The 12,386-nt window shown below is 37.3% G+C and overlaps 1 protein-coding gene across 1 annotated transcript in view; it reads left to right on the top strand.

Annotated features, from left to right (window-relative positions):
* The window catches only part of NHLRC2 (NHL repeat containing 2), a 60,537-nt gene that overhangs the window by 560 nt on the left and 47,591 nt on the right, over window positions 1-12,386 (top strand). The window contains exon 2 of the mRNA XM_008506805.2: window positions 2,776-2,928. Within this exon, the coding sequence (XP_008505027.2) occupies window positions 2,776-2,928 (153 nt within the window). The remainder of the gene's footprint in view (window positions 1-2,775; window positions 2,929-12,386) is intronic.

Below are 12,386 nucleotides of genomic sequence, written 5' to 3'. Positions count from 1 at the left end.
CAGTTCCCAGGTGTCTTCCCGGTGTCCCGAAGCAGCTGCGACGGCGGGAGTGACAGGGCGGGCACCTCCACGTTCGTCTCTGTATCCCGAGCCCTGTCCGGTTAACCAAGCAGACATTCCGTGACTGTTTACCCGGCCCCGGTTGGCGATGATTGAAAGGTCCATGCCACCCTGTCCTTTCACTCTGGATGCTCAGCATCGTCGTCTTCATCATCTTTCTGCATCAACCCAGCTAACATTTATTGATCACTTTTTATGGGCCACACACGCTTCTGAACACTTAGGGGGTATTATCTCATTTATCCTCCCTGTAACCCATCGTGGTGCTCTTATTAGTCCTATTTTACATTTGAGGAAACTGAGGCACGGGGAGGTTAAGTGACTTGCCCAGGGCCTCACAACTAATATCTATCAGAGTCGGATTTTACAGACCCCAGATTGGCCGGTTTTTCAGCTGAGCCAGACTTCTCCGTTCAGAGTCCTGAAACTTCTAAGTTTTAAAATCAGAATCAATTATGTCCCATCTCCAAGGTTCGGATCCTGGCCCTGCGAGTGTTTGGAACATGAGGGAACTGACATTCCCAGCAGTGCTATTTGTCAAGCACATCTTGCTATGATAAATGAAACGGTACTTTACCTTCTTGGTTGGGACTGGCATTGTTTTGCCTGGTGGTGTTGGCCTGTCTCCTGGCATGACACTGAAACCACATGTATAGTTAATTGGTTGGATGTGGCAGGCAGGGTTCAGTATTTCATGGGAGGCATATCAGAACCTTGCCTCTGACGACAGAGTCTTGTGTGTCTTTTCAAGCCTTTTGCTCCCTCCTTGAAAAGTGTTTATTTTTTGTTACTAATCCTATACTGGATTTGAAATCCTGTGGAATTCTTACAAAAGAATTGGACGCATGAATGCTTATCCCATCAAAGAAACTTGAAAAGATTATGTACATATATGCATATTTTTTACAAACTTGGGAATAAGTTAGTTATGTAGTCCACTGTTTTAAATGAGCAGGCCACCAGCTAGGATTAGGGCCAGTGTTTTTATTTTCTAGTCTTGTTTATATTTACAGTGCGTGTATTTTATTACCATGAGATTTGACCTCTGTGACTTGTAAATAATGTAATAAATATTCAGGCTTCAGATTTGACGTAGTCAGATTTTCTGCTGGACCTGATTATCGAGGACAGAATACTACAAATGAGTTTTTTCTTGGATTCTCTATCAGTAAACTGTAATCAAGAAGTCATAAACATAAGTCTATCTCAAAAACAGTAGGCTTTGTTCATTTCTTAAGAGAAACACACGTTTATGGGAAGCAGTGTGGTATAATGGATGGATTCAGACAGACCTGGGATTAAATCCCACTTATTCCGTTTGTTAACTATGTGATTTTGAGCAAGTCACTTGACTTCTCCAGGCCTTACTTATCTCACTTATAAAATGGAACCAGTATTTACCTTTCAAGTTTATTATGTTGATTACAAATAATATATTTAAAGTTCTTAGTTCATAGGAGAGCTCAGTAAATGTTAACAGCTTTTTAAAAAATTATATTCATTGTAATTATTGTTATAAAATTTCTTATTATTATTAAGCCCTATAAGCACCAAGCACAATAACTGACATGTAATAATAGTTTCCCTACCCTGCAATCCAAGTCACTCTTGACTATTTACGGAAAAAAATTTAAAGGACAGATTCATAAATATTTTGCAATTAGAATATAAAATATACATTAACTAGTTTAAAGTTTTGTATAGTTATGTGATCTGGTATACAATTAACACTTTATTAAAATGGATAATTAAGAGTTCACTATACTCTAAAACCTCACTAGGTTGGACTAATTGGCAGAAATACTAGCTTAATTTGAGGTTTTTTGTTTTTTGGGTTTTTTTTAGTATTTTGTTATAATCAAGTAACTCTAGTTACTATTGTTAGTCCTTCACTGTTATTTACTTGTTCCGGCTAACTTTGGCTTTCAGTTTCTATAAAATATTTACAAATACCTGCTTCAAGATATAATTAATAGTTTTCGTAGCTGCATTTATTTACTTAGAAGCAACAAACTCATTATTTTTGTTTTCTTAATTGAGTAAATAGAGATGCTGTACTTTTACGATTAGTTTATAACAAAATGTTTCTTCACAGTGCATAGTTAAAATTGTAAATCATGGTTAAGTAATGATAAACTCTGATTTTCAAAAGTACAGATGAATGAGGTTCTATTTTTCTTTTTTTGGAGGGACGGGAACGTGCTTTTCATGGGTATTGATGTTGCTTCCATGAAATTTATAATAATAACATATTTTGCTTAACTTGCATTTAAAATGTTTTGTGTTTAAGATCTCATTCAAATCCATAGCATTTCGGCTCTTCGGAAATTAGCCTAGGCATTTTGTATATTTTACTCCTTTTTGATGTTTAGTCATCCCTTGCTATTCTTAAGGTTGACTTTCATTCTCAATAGCCCGTTTGTACCTAATTGTGTCCTCTTAATATGTTATCTTTCCTCTGGTTTTTACCTAAATGTGTTGATTCTACTTCCTTTCACACACAATTATACTCTTTCAGAAAGAATTAGTAGCTTTTCCTTGCTGTATTTGCAGACTGCCTCATAATCGCACCTTTCCCATCCTCTTCCCCCCCACTCCTTCCTCCCCTCCCCATCCTGTCCTTAGAAATCACAATGGTTCACATTTTAGTGGAAAGTTTTAGATCAATTATCTTTATCTTTTCCTTTAATCATGATAATTTTGTGTAAATTTCAGGATTAGAATGGTTGAACACAGAAGAACCTATTTCTGTCTATAAGGATCTATCTGGAAAAGTGGTCGTCTTTGATTTCTTCTCCTACTGCTGCATAAACTGTATTCACCTGTTGCCTGATCTTCATGCATTGGAACACACATACTCTGATAGAGGTATCTGCCCCTTAATTGGTTGCTAACACACTGTCCTGGCATAGGCACTGGAAGAGTCGCTGACTCATTCTGACTCATTTGTTCATAGGAGAATGACCATTTGGCACAACTTAATGATTCTAAAAGTAATTTCTAATCTATGAATTAAGGACTCCATGTGCCTTTTCGTGAAGAGTTAAGCTTAGTGATAGTGGTTTGCCTTCGTAAAGAACCAGCATTTAGCATATGGTTTTTCCTCTAGGATAAGGACATAATTTACTATTTTCATGATCAAGTATTTTTAAAAGGTCATTTTGTGTATCCAGCCTTACCTAAATGTGTTCTGTGAAAAAATGAAACATGTGTCTCTAATTCTATACTCTTCTCAATGTGATTTAAGGTTTAAAATTCTTGTTAGGAAGTGTGATTAGGCTTCCTTTAATTTCAGATGATGTGAACTACAATGCAATGCAAAATGTTATAGCAGATACATTTTCTTTCACCCTGCTTTATTAAAAAATGATTTATATTGGGCCTGGTGGCATAGTGGTTAAGTTCACGCACTCTGCTTCAGGGGTTTGGGGATTTGGATCCTGGGTGCAGACCTACACACTACTCATCAAGCTATGCTGTGGTGGCGTCCCACATACAAAATAAAGGAAGATTGGCACAGCTGTTAGCTCAGGGCCAGTCTTCCTCAAGCCAAAAGAGGAAGATTGGCAACAGATGTTAACTCAGGGACAATCTTCCTCATACACACACACACACACACACACAAAAGATTTCTAAAGGTTAGTGTTTAGAAAATCCAGGAAATCCTTCTTTATGACATTACAAATTCTGAAGTTGTGAGAGATTATACTTAGTATTTGCTTTAGAAGTTTGAATTTTTTTCAGATCTTTTTTCTAAAGAGAGGATGGGGGTAAATGAAGCTAATTAAAGGTTCCACTTAATTAAGTTTAAATTACTTGAAGCTCTACTGTTGGAGTGAATGAAAAGGAGAGAGGGGCACTGATCTTATGAGAGTGAAGATGAGAATAGAGTATATGTGTACAGTCATGCGTTGCTTACCAGCAGGGATATATTCTGAGAAATGCATCATTAGGCGATTTCATCGTTGTGCAAATATCATAGAGTGTACTTACACAAACCTAGATGGTACAGTCTGCTACACACCTAGGCTATGTGGTACTAATCTTATGGGACCACCTTCACGTATGCAGTCTCTGGTGGGCTGAAACATTGCTATATGGCGCAGGACTGTGCAAAAATGAAGGATATCTTAATGCTTAGTATAAAAAAGGAGTGATAGGTAAAATCTTCTGTGCAAGTGAAAGTTCAGATGCTTTTAAATTGTAATAGATTGTATCTTGAAATTGTCAGTGAGACTTATCAAGACCTCAAATATTCCCAGTAGCTAAATCATCTGTATTGATGTAAGAAATGCGAGTATCTCATTATCTTCTAGGTTTTGGATGCCTGTGGGTCTTGTTCAAGCCCATGTAAATAAATGCATTTATGGAACACGTGTTATGTGCAGGGTGCTCTGCTGAGGAATCATGTAACAGAGTTGAATAAAAAGCATTCTGGAACCTGAGGAAAGGAGTAACTCTCTTTGCCCAGAAGCATTGGAAAATATTTCTCAGAGAAGGAGACAGTTAAGCTGGATTTGAAAAATGAGCAGGAATGCAGCTGAAAATGAAAATGGGGCTGGGGGGGGGGTGGCACTCCTGGCTGAGGAAGCAACAGGTAAACAAGCAGGGAACCATGGAAGAGTGGGTTTCTTGGGAGAAGTGAAAGGTGTGGTGAGACTGTGGGAGCTCCTGGGGAAGGTGAAGGAGAGGAAGGTAGCTTAGGTTGTGAGCACGTTGCAAAGGGCTTTGTATAACAGTCTCAATAATTTAGGCGTCTTCTATTGACAATACAGAGATGTTTAAGGTTGTTTTTGATGTGTTTGTTGAACAGAAGGATGACATAATAAAATTTGCGTTTTAGAAAGGCACTACAGACTGGGTTAAGAATCCCAAAGTTAACTATTTCCTTACTTAAGATCACCCCTAGAAGACTGTATTTGGTCAACTTAACTGCTTAACCCTATACCTGAAGCAAATTCAGTGACTTCTTAGAATGGATCCTTATAATCTCTTTATTAGTTTACTGGAAACATCATTTTTATAGCACATTGTGACAAAAAATAAAAATTATTTTTGTATACAAATACAATTCTGAAAAGTAAAATGCTTTGTAAGTGGTGTCAACATTTTAATGTCAAAGAAACATTACTTCAGTAATATGCTACTCTATGAAAATACTAGTAACTTAGAAATAAAAGGTTTTTGTATTGCTTAGAAGATAAGTTCAGTTCACATTCACAAAAGGCATGCTCAGATTATCACATGAAAGTTCAATAAGCTGTCACTAAATGCATTTGCTTTCTTGCAGCTAAGCATCTTGTCTCATTATCTGATATGTTTCTGAACATATTTGCAGCAATGCTATGTATGTTCTTGAAGTGACATTCAGCAGCATGGGTTAAATTTCATGTAATAGTTCATTTTATCAGTAAGCCAGACATGCGCAGCTGAGTGAGGAAGTGCTTTTTACTTCAGAAACACTCTGAAAGAGGCCCATTTTAATACCCAGTCTCGTTCCTCTTGAAAACAGCTTCTAAAATCAGCTTTTGGTGACCAGTATCACTTTCACAATAGCTAAGACAAATTACAAATGCCAGAGAGTCAAAAGCAAAAAGTAAAAAGATACTTCACAGAATGAATGCTTCTGATCTTCAAACATTTGTTAAGAATGTAGCTGTTCCATAAGGTTGTTATTAATTCATAATAATTTAGCGTATGTTTATAGTAAACTGACAGGTACCTTTGTGGGGTTTTTTCCTTTTCTACTTGAGGGTTTCTAAATATTCTTACGTGTTTATGCTGGATACATTAATGTTATATTATTATATAATACCCAAATTTAGCACAGTGGCCGTTAGCTAAAGAAAAGCACGCTTGTTTTAATAGAAAACATCTATTAGGAAAACTTGGCATATTTTAAACTGTGATTGCAAGGTGTATGTTAATGTATAAATAAATCAGACTTTTAAAAACCTAAATGCCATAATGCTACTGAATAAATTCTAGTATTCTCTCTGTTTGCACTTTTTCTATTTTATACTTTATTAAAAATTAGAAGAATATTCTTCTAACTTCATAGTGGGACCTTTAAATGAGTCAGTATATAATTTCACTCTGTGTCAGGTTCCCACCCCCCTCCCCACTCCCCCAACCCCCTAGCTTTGCTTTGGTAATTCTTTCAGAGGACTCATAGGATTCAACATGTAGTTGTTTGTACTTATGGCTGTAGTTTCTTACAGCAAAAGGATACAAAGCAGAATCAACAAAGGGAAAAGACTCATGGGGCTAAGTCAAGGGGAGACCAGGCATAAGCTTCCAGAGTCCTCTCTCAGTGGAGTCACAAAAGACGGGCTGAATCCCCCCAGCAAGGAGTTGTAAAAAACACATTTGAGATGTTGCCAACCAGGGAAGCTAGTTAGAGACTCAGTCCCCAAGGTTTTTATTAGGGGCTTGCCACACAGGCAGCTTCTATCCATTGTCGTGTACCAAAATTTCAGACTCCCAAAAGTAAAGCAGGTGTTCAGCAGAAACCAGCTAATTTGTATAAACAGTTTAGGCACCGTGAGCCACTCTTGCCAGTTCTGGGAATGGTGGGAACCTCCCAAAATCCAGGCTGGCGCCAGCCTTGTGAGCAGGCCTTTGAAAGCATAGCAGTCAGGCCTGCTATGTTAACTCTTTTATGCACACGCTTTATATTTTCTTTGTTCAGCAGTCCACATGTTTATTATTCTCTGTTCTTAAATAGTTAAAATGTGATGAAAATATTTACCAATTTATGGCAAACTTTCCGGGTGTTTAATGTGGACAATTTTTAAAAGTAAAAAATTTTCAAATTTGTTTCTGACCTCTGCTTCAATTTAGTGTTCAGTGATTCTGATGCTTTCATTTCACATTTCCGTTACTCTCAGTATGAAACCTAAAATCCTGCCTCTCCACACCCTTCTTTTCCATACCTTTGTCTGCTTCCCTCAGGGCGCTCTAGCCCGCCTCGCCTGCCTTCAGTTCCTCAGTGGTGTTGTTCCCCTTTAAAGGCCGGAGTTCCTTCTGCCTGGGATGATCTTCTCATCGTTTCTCGCTTGTAAAGTCATGCTTGTCTTTTAGATCTCAAAATGTCTCAGTTTACAGTTTTTGTGACATCTGAAACTCCTCAAATATTTTCAGGCTGCGTTTAACTAGGTTATTATAGTGCCTGTGATTAAACTATACCTTCTGCTGTATCCTATATTATATATATAAAAATGTTGTGTATATTACTATACACAATTGTGATCTAGTACAGTTGAATCTACATATTTATGCCTCTGAAAAATAAGACCTTTGAAGCTTTTAAAATGATTTCATAAAGTCATTTTATTACTACTGTTTCAGAAGTAGTTATTCTTTCTATATGGTGTCTTCTTCCTTCAGTCCCTCCCTTCTTGCTCTGTCTCTTCTCCTTCCTTCTCCCTCTCTCTTCCTTTTCTTCCTTCCATTTTTAATTTTAAATGGAGTAGTTTTGATCCTTGTGTAGGCAAAAGATTCATAAAGGGAAGAATCTTTAACACTCTGCTTTTTATTGTGTACAATTAACAGAAAAAGCAAAATATTTTAAGAAAAATCTCTGTATACTTAAAGGTTCTTGACACTGAGAAAATAGGAGGCATCATTTTTGGCGGTTGTCTTTGTATGGACGTCAATATAGATATTCTGTTTTAGACAGTATGATATGGTTTATATATCATACAAATATGTAAGTTCTTCAGTATTTGTGTCCTATCTATTCATTCTTTTATTTCCTGCTATCTACTAGATACTGTACTGGTGAATAATAAAACATGCATGGTCCCTGAATAATTAATAGGAATTACAGTCTAATGGGGGAAAACTTATAATCAAATAATCACACAAATATTTTTATAATTTCTGATTAGTCCTAAGAAGGAAAATTACAGGGTGCTATGTGCTGTGAAAATAAATAATGGGGTTTACCCTCATCTGGAGGAATTAAAGAAAGCTTTCTTAAGAGTGAAAATTGAGCTTGAGATCTGAAAGACAAGTATGGCTTTACTAGGTGAGAAAGGATGAGAACATTCCAGGTCAAGGGAACTGTCAAGGCCTTAAAGCAAGAGGAATAATGATACTCTTGAGCAGCTGAAGGAACGCCAGGCTGCTGCAACACCCTGAGCGAGGGGAAGAAGGATGTGGAGAACGTGCTGTGAGGTGAGATTTGGCTTTTATACAAGGAACAGGGGATTTCTGCAAGAGGGTGACATGATCAGATTTGTGTTTTTTAAAAGATCAGTCCAACTCTAGGGTGGCAACTAATTAGTAGAGAAGAAGGATGTAAGATCTGTGACAAGGCTATTACTGTGTTCCCTGTGAAACATGATAGTAATAGCTTGAAACTAGTTATAGATGATAAGATCAACAGGAGTTGGTCATGGATTAAATATGAGTGATGAGAGAGGGCTTGTTGGTTGTTAGAGAAATATCCTAGGTAGGTTTCTGGCCCTTATAATCAGACAGGTGATAGTGCCATTCACTCACAGGAAACACTGTAGAAAGGACAAAGTTGGAGGGGAAGGTCATGAGTTTAGTTTGAAGTATCTTTGAGACTTACACTTCGTTCTCCATATGACTTCCATTGCTCTTAAGGATAAAGATCTAAATCCTTAGTGTACTTAGAAAGCTGACCCTATCTGTGTATCTCATTTTGTCCCCTGCCCCGCTTTGTTCTCTGGGCTTTGTCACTTACCTTCTTCAGTCTCTCTCTCTTTCATGCACCCTCTTTTGCATGCATTGTTTTCTCTCCCTGGAATCTCCTTCATTGCTCTCTTCACCTAGTTAATACTTTCTCATCATTCAGATCTCACCTCATTTATCACTTCTTCAAGGAAGTGTTGGGGTATATTGATCAGAAGGAAAATAAATATTTTTTGATGTAATATGATATATATTGTGTGTATGTATAATACATATATAAAATATACATGGACTTGGTTCATGGATACTTATTTAATTCATTGGCTTATAAATCATCACTGTCATTATTTCTTTTGATGTTTGCACCGTTCCTATTTGACTAATGGGATCCCTTTCAGGCTATCACTTGTGGCCTTTTGACGTGTCCTTTTCATTCTTTGAGCACTTCCTTACTTGTCACAACAAAATAGTTCCAGGTTCATCTTGTGCTTTCCCAGCACCATCCCTGAATTGGCCATTTCTCCAGGGAGTTCTGATTCCTTTGAGTGTTGGGAATGGTTTTGAGAAACCACATCTGGGCACTAGATGTGCTCATTGTTTCTGGGGTGTCTTTGCTTCTAGTCCCTCTCAACTAATTCAAAAATTACTTAGACTAGTCCCTCTCACCTCCCCCCAATGAAGTTATGTTATTCATTTGAAGTATAGCTAGGTTCATTTTTGTTTGTATTTTTATCCCTCCCATTTTTGTTGATTTTATTTGTTTTTGAGTATGTAAAATTTTAATGTGGTCCTGAAAGTCAGAACTATACAGAAAGTATGGTTCCATCCACCCATCTCTTCCACCTGTTCCTACCTTCCATTCTTTTAATTGTTTTATTTCCTCCTCTTCTTGTTTTCTTTTTTCCAAAAAATGTGGCATACTATAGGCATTTTTGTGCACTTTGCTTTTTTCCCCTAAAAAATTTGTCCTTGCATTCACCCCATATCAATTCATAGAGAACTTCCTGATTATTTTTAATAGCTGCGTGGTACTCCTTGTGTGTGTGTGTACCATAATTTGTTGAGCCACTCTCCTATCTTATATATTGGCCTTTAGGTTGTTTCCAATATTTAGCAGTTACAAACAATGAATAATCTCGTGGATCTATTTTTGTATTGCTGGTAGTATATCTTAAGGATAAATTCCCAGAAGTGGGATTGCTTGGTCAAAGTTAAATGCCTATGTTGTTTGTTAGATGTTGCCAAATTTTGCACCAGGAGGGTTGAACTAGTTTACGTTCCTACTAGTGGTATGTGAGTGTACCTCTTTCACTGCTGATCCAGTAAAATATGTTGACTTAATTTTTACTGATCTATGAGGTGAGCACTGGTAACTTAGTGTAGTAATAAATTGCATTTTAGAATGGGATTGAATGTCTTTTCATACGTTTATGGCTGTGAGGTTTTGTCTACCATTATCTCCTCCAACTGATTGTTGTATAGGTGTATAAAGGCTATTGATTTCCATGTGTTAATTTTATATTGTTACTTCTTGAATCTCTTATTATTTGGTTTAGTTTTATAATTGATTCTGTGAGGTTTCCCTAATACACTATCATTATCTGCAAAGAAATTTTCTAATTCTTATGTCTGTGACTGATTTCTCTTGTCTAATTTTGTTGGTAAATACCCCCCTCCCAATCCATTGTTAAATAGTAGTAGAGACAGTGGGCATCTTTGCCTCATTCCTTATCTTATTGGAAATTCTTCTAGTTTTATCCATTAAGTAAGAGGCTGGTCTTAGGACTCAGTTATATTTATTTAATTAACAGTATCAAAAGACAAAGTTTACTTTAAGTAAATTTTAGCTCGGTAAACCGGATGGTAAAAACAAGAATCTATCTCTGCTACTTCCTAGTTTGGAGAAGAATGGTAGCCACCTGATTTTGAGTCTCCCACTTGTCTTCTCTTTCCTGCCAAATATAAAAACAACAGGGAGAGTAAACAAAACCACACTTGATCCTGCATTCAGCAATACTAGGAGATAGAGAACATCATGGCCTTCGAATTACCTGTAAGTTGAGAAATAAACTGAATGCTGTTAAAGGTACTGCTGCCTCAAGCCCACAGGTGCTGAGAAGAGGAACGGGGAGGTGTAAGAGACTCCATGAAAAAAACTAGAGTGGTTCAGAGGACTTGCAGAGCACAAACCGAGTAACCTCCTTACCTACAGAAAGAGAAAGCCCAACACTAAGTGTAAAATACTGAACACTGGTTTCCTAGCACCAGCTCTTGAAAGAGTGCGGGACTAGAAACGGAAACCTCAGAGAAGCATTGCTTCTGGGAAGGAATCGGAGATATAGAGGTGTGGTTTCCCTTGGAGAGAGTCTACTGAAGGGAAAGAACAAAATAAGAGGGAAAAGTTAGGGATCCTGCAGAAACAAAAGAAAAAATACACATCAACCCCTCCTTCCAACAATGCTATCCAAAATGAAACTGCCCAGAAAGAGGGAACTATCAGAAGAGGTCGCTCAAACTAGTAGCCCTGTCCACAAAATGAAAAGGAATATTAGAAAGCAGATCATATCTGTATGAAACTGTAAAAAGCATTCCCAGTTGAAATGCTGATGAAAATTCTCAATCACAATGTTGACAAAAACAGTAACAATTCTCCATATGGAATTACATATCCTCAGACAGCCGTTAGGAATAGTGAAAATCAGTTTGAATCAGAAATTCAAAAACTAAGAACAGAAATGGACACAAAAAAGGAAGAAATAAGTGTTGACTGAACTCAGAAAAGATATAGAAGAGAAAGGTCAGAATTAGCAATGAAGGCTAAATTACAAAGTACCCAAGGGACAATAAGTTCATATAAAAATGTAATAAGGAGGGGCTGGCCCCGTGGCTGAGCGGTTAAGTTCGCGCACTCCGCTGCAGGCGGCCCAGTGTTTCGTTGGTTCGAATCCTGGGCGCGGACATGACACTGCTCATCAAACCACGCTGAGGCAGCGTCCCACATGCCACAACTAGAAGGACCCACAACAAAGAATATACAACTATGTACCGGGGGGCTTTGGGGAGAAAAAGGAAAAAATAAAATCTTTAAAAAAAAAAAAAAAAAATGTAATAAGGAGCGTTGAAGTAAAGCAGGGGAAGAAAAACAAACAGAAAATGAAAATAAGCTAAAGAAAGAAGTAAAAAGAGTTAGAAAATGACTGAATTGGAAGACATGCAGAAGTCCAACATAAGACTACTTGGAGACTCTGAAGAAGAAAATCAAAACAATTGACTAGAATATCTAAAATTAGAATCCAAGAAAATATTCTAGAAATAAAAGAAACCTCACATCTTTGTTTTGAAAGGGCCTACCAGATACCAGGGAAAACAGCCAGAACAGCCCAAGGAGTATCGTAGTCAAGCTAGTACACTTTCAAGATGTTGAAAAAAAATCCTCAGGGCCTCCAGGAAAAAAGATGACTTTCAGAAGCATGTAAATTAGACTGGACAGACTTTTCGCAAATCCCAAAAAAAGCAAGAGCAACATTTTCAGGAATCTGAAGTGGAGAGAGTACAAATCAAGGCTATTGTATCCAACCAGCTGTCTGTCAAGAATCAGTAAGGGTTATAGAAAAACAGTTTTGAATGTCCAAGAACTCGGAGAATACTGTGCACATCTGAAT

Source organism: Equus przewalskii, chromosome 1, assembly GCF_037783145.1.
Source record: "Equus przewalskii isolate Varuska chromosome 1, EquPr2, whole genome shotgun sequence".
NCBI lineage: Eukaryota > Metazoa > Chordata > Mammalia > Perissodactyla > Equidae > Equus > Equus przewalskii.
Note: the sequence above shows the minus strand (reverse complement) of the source record. Positions and strands in the feature narration are given on the sequence as shown.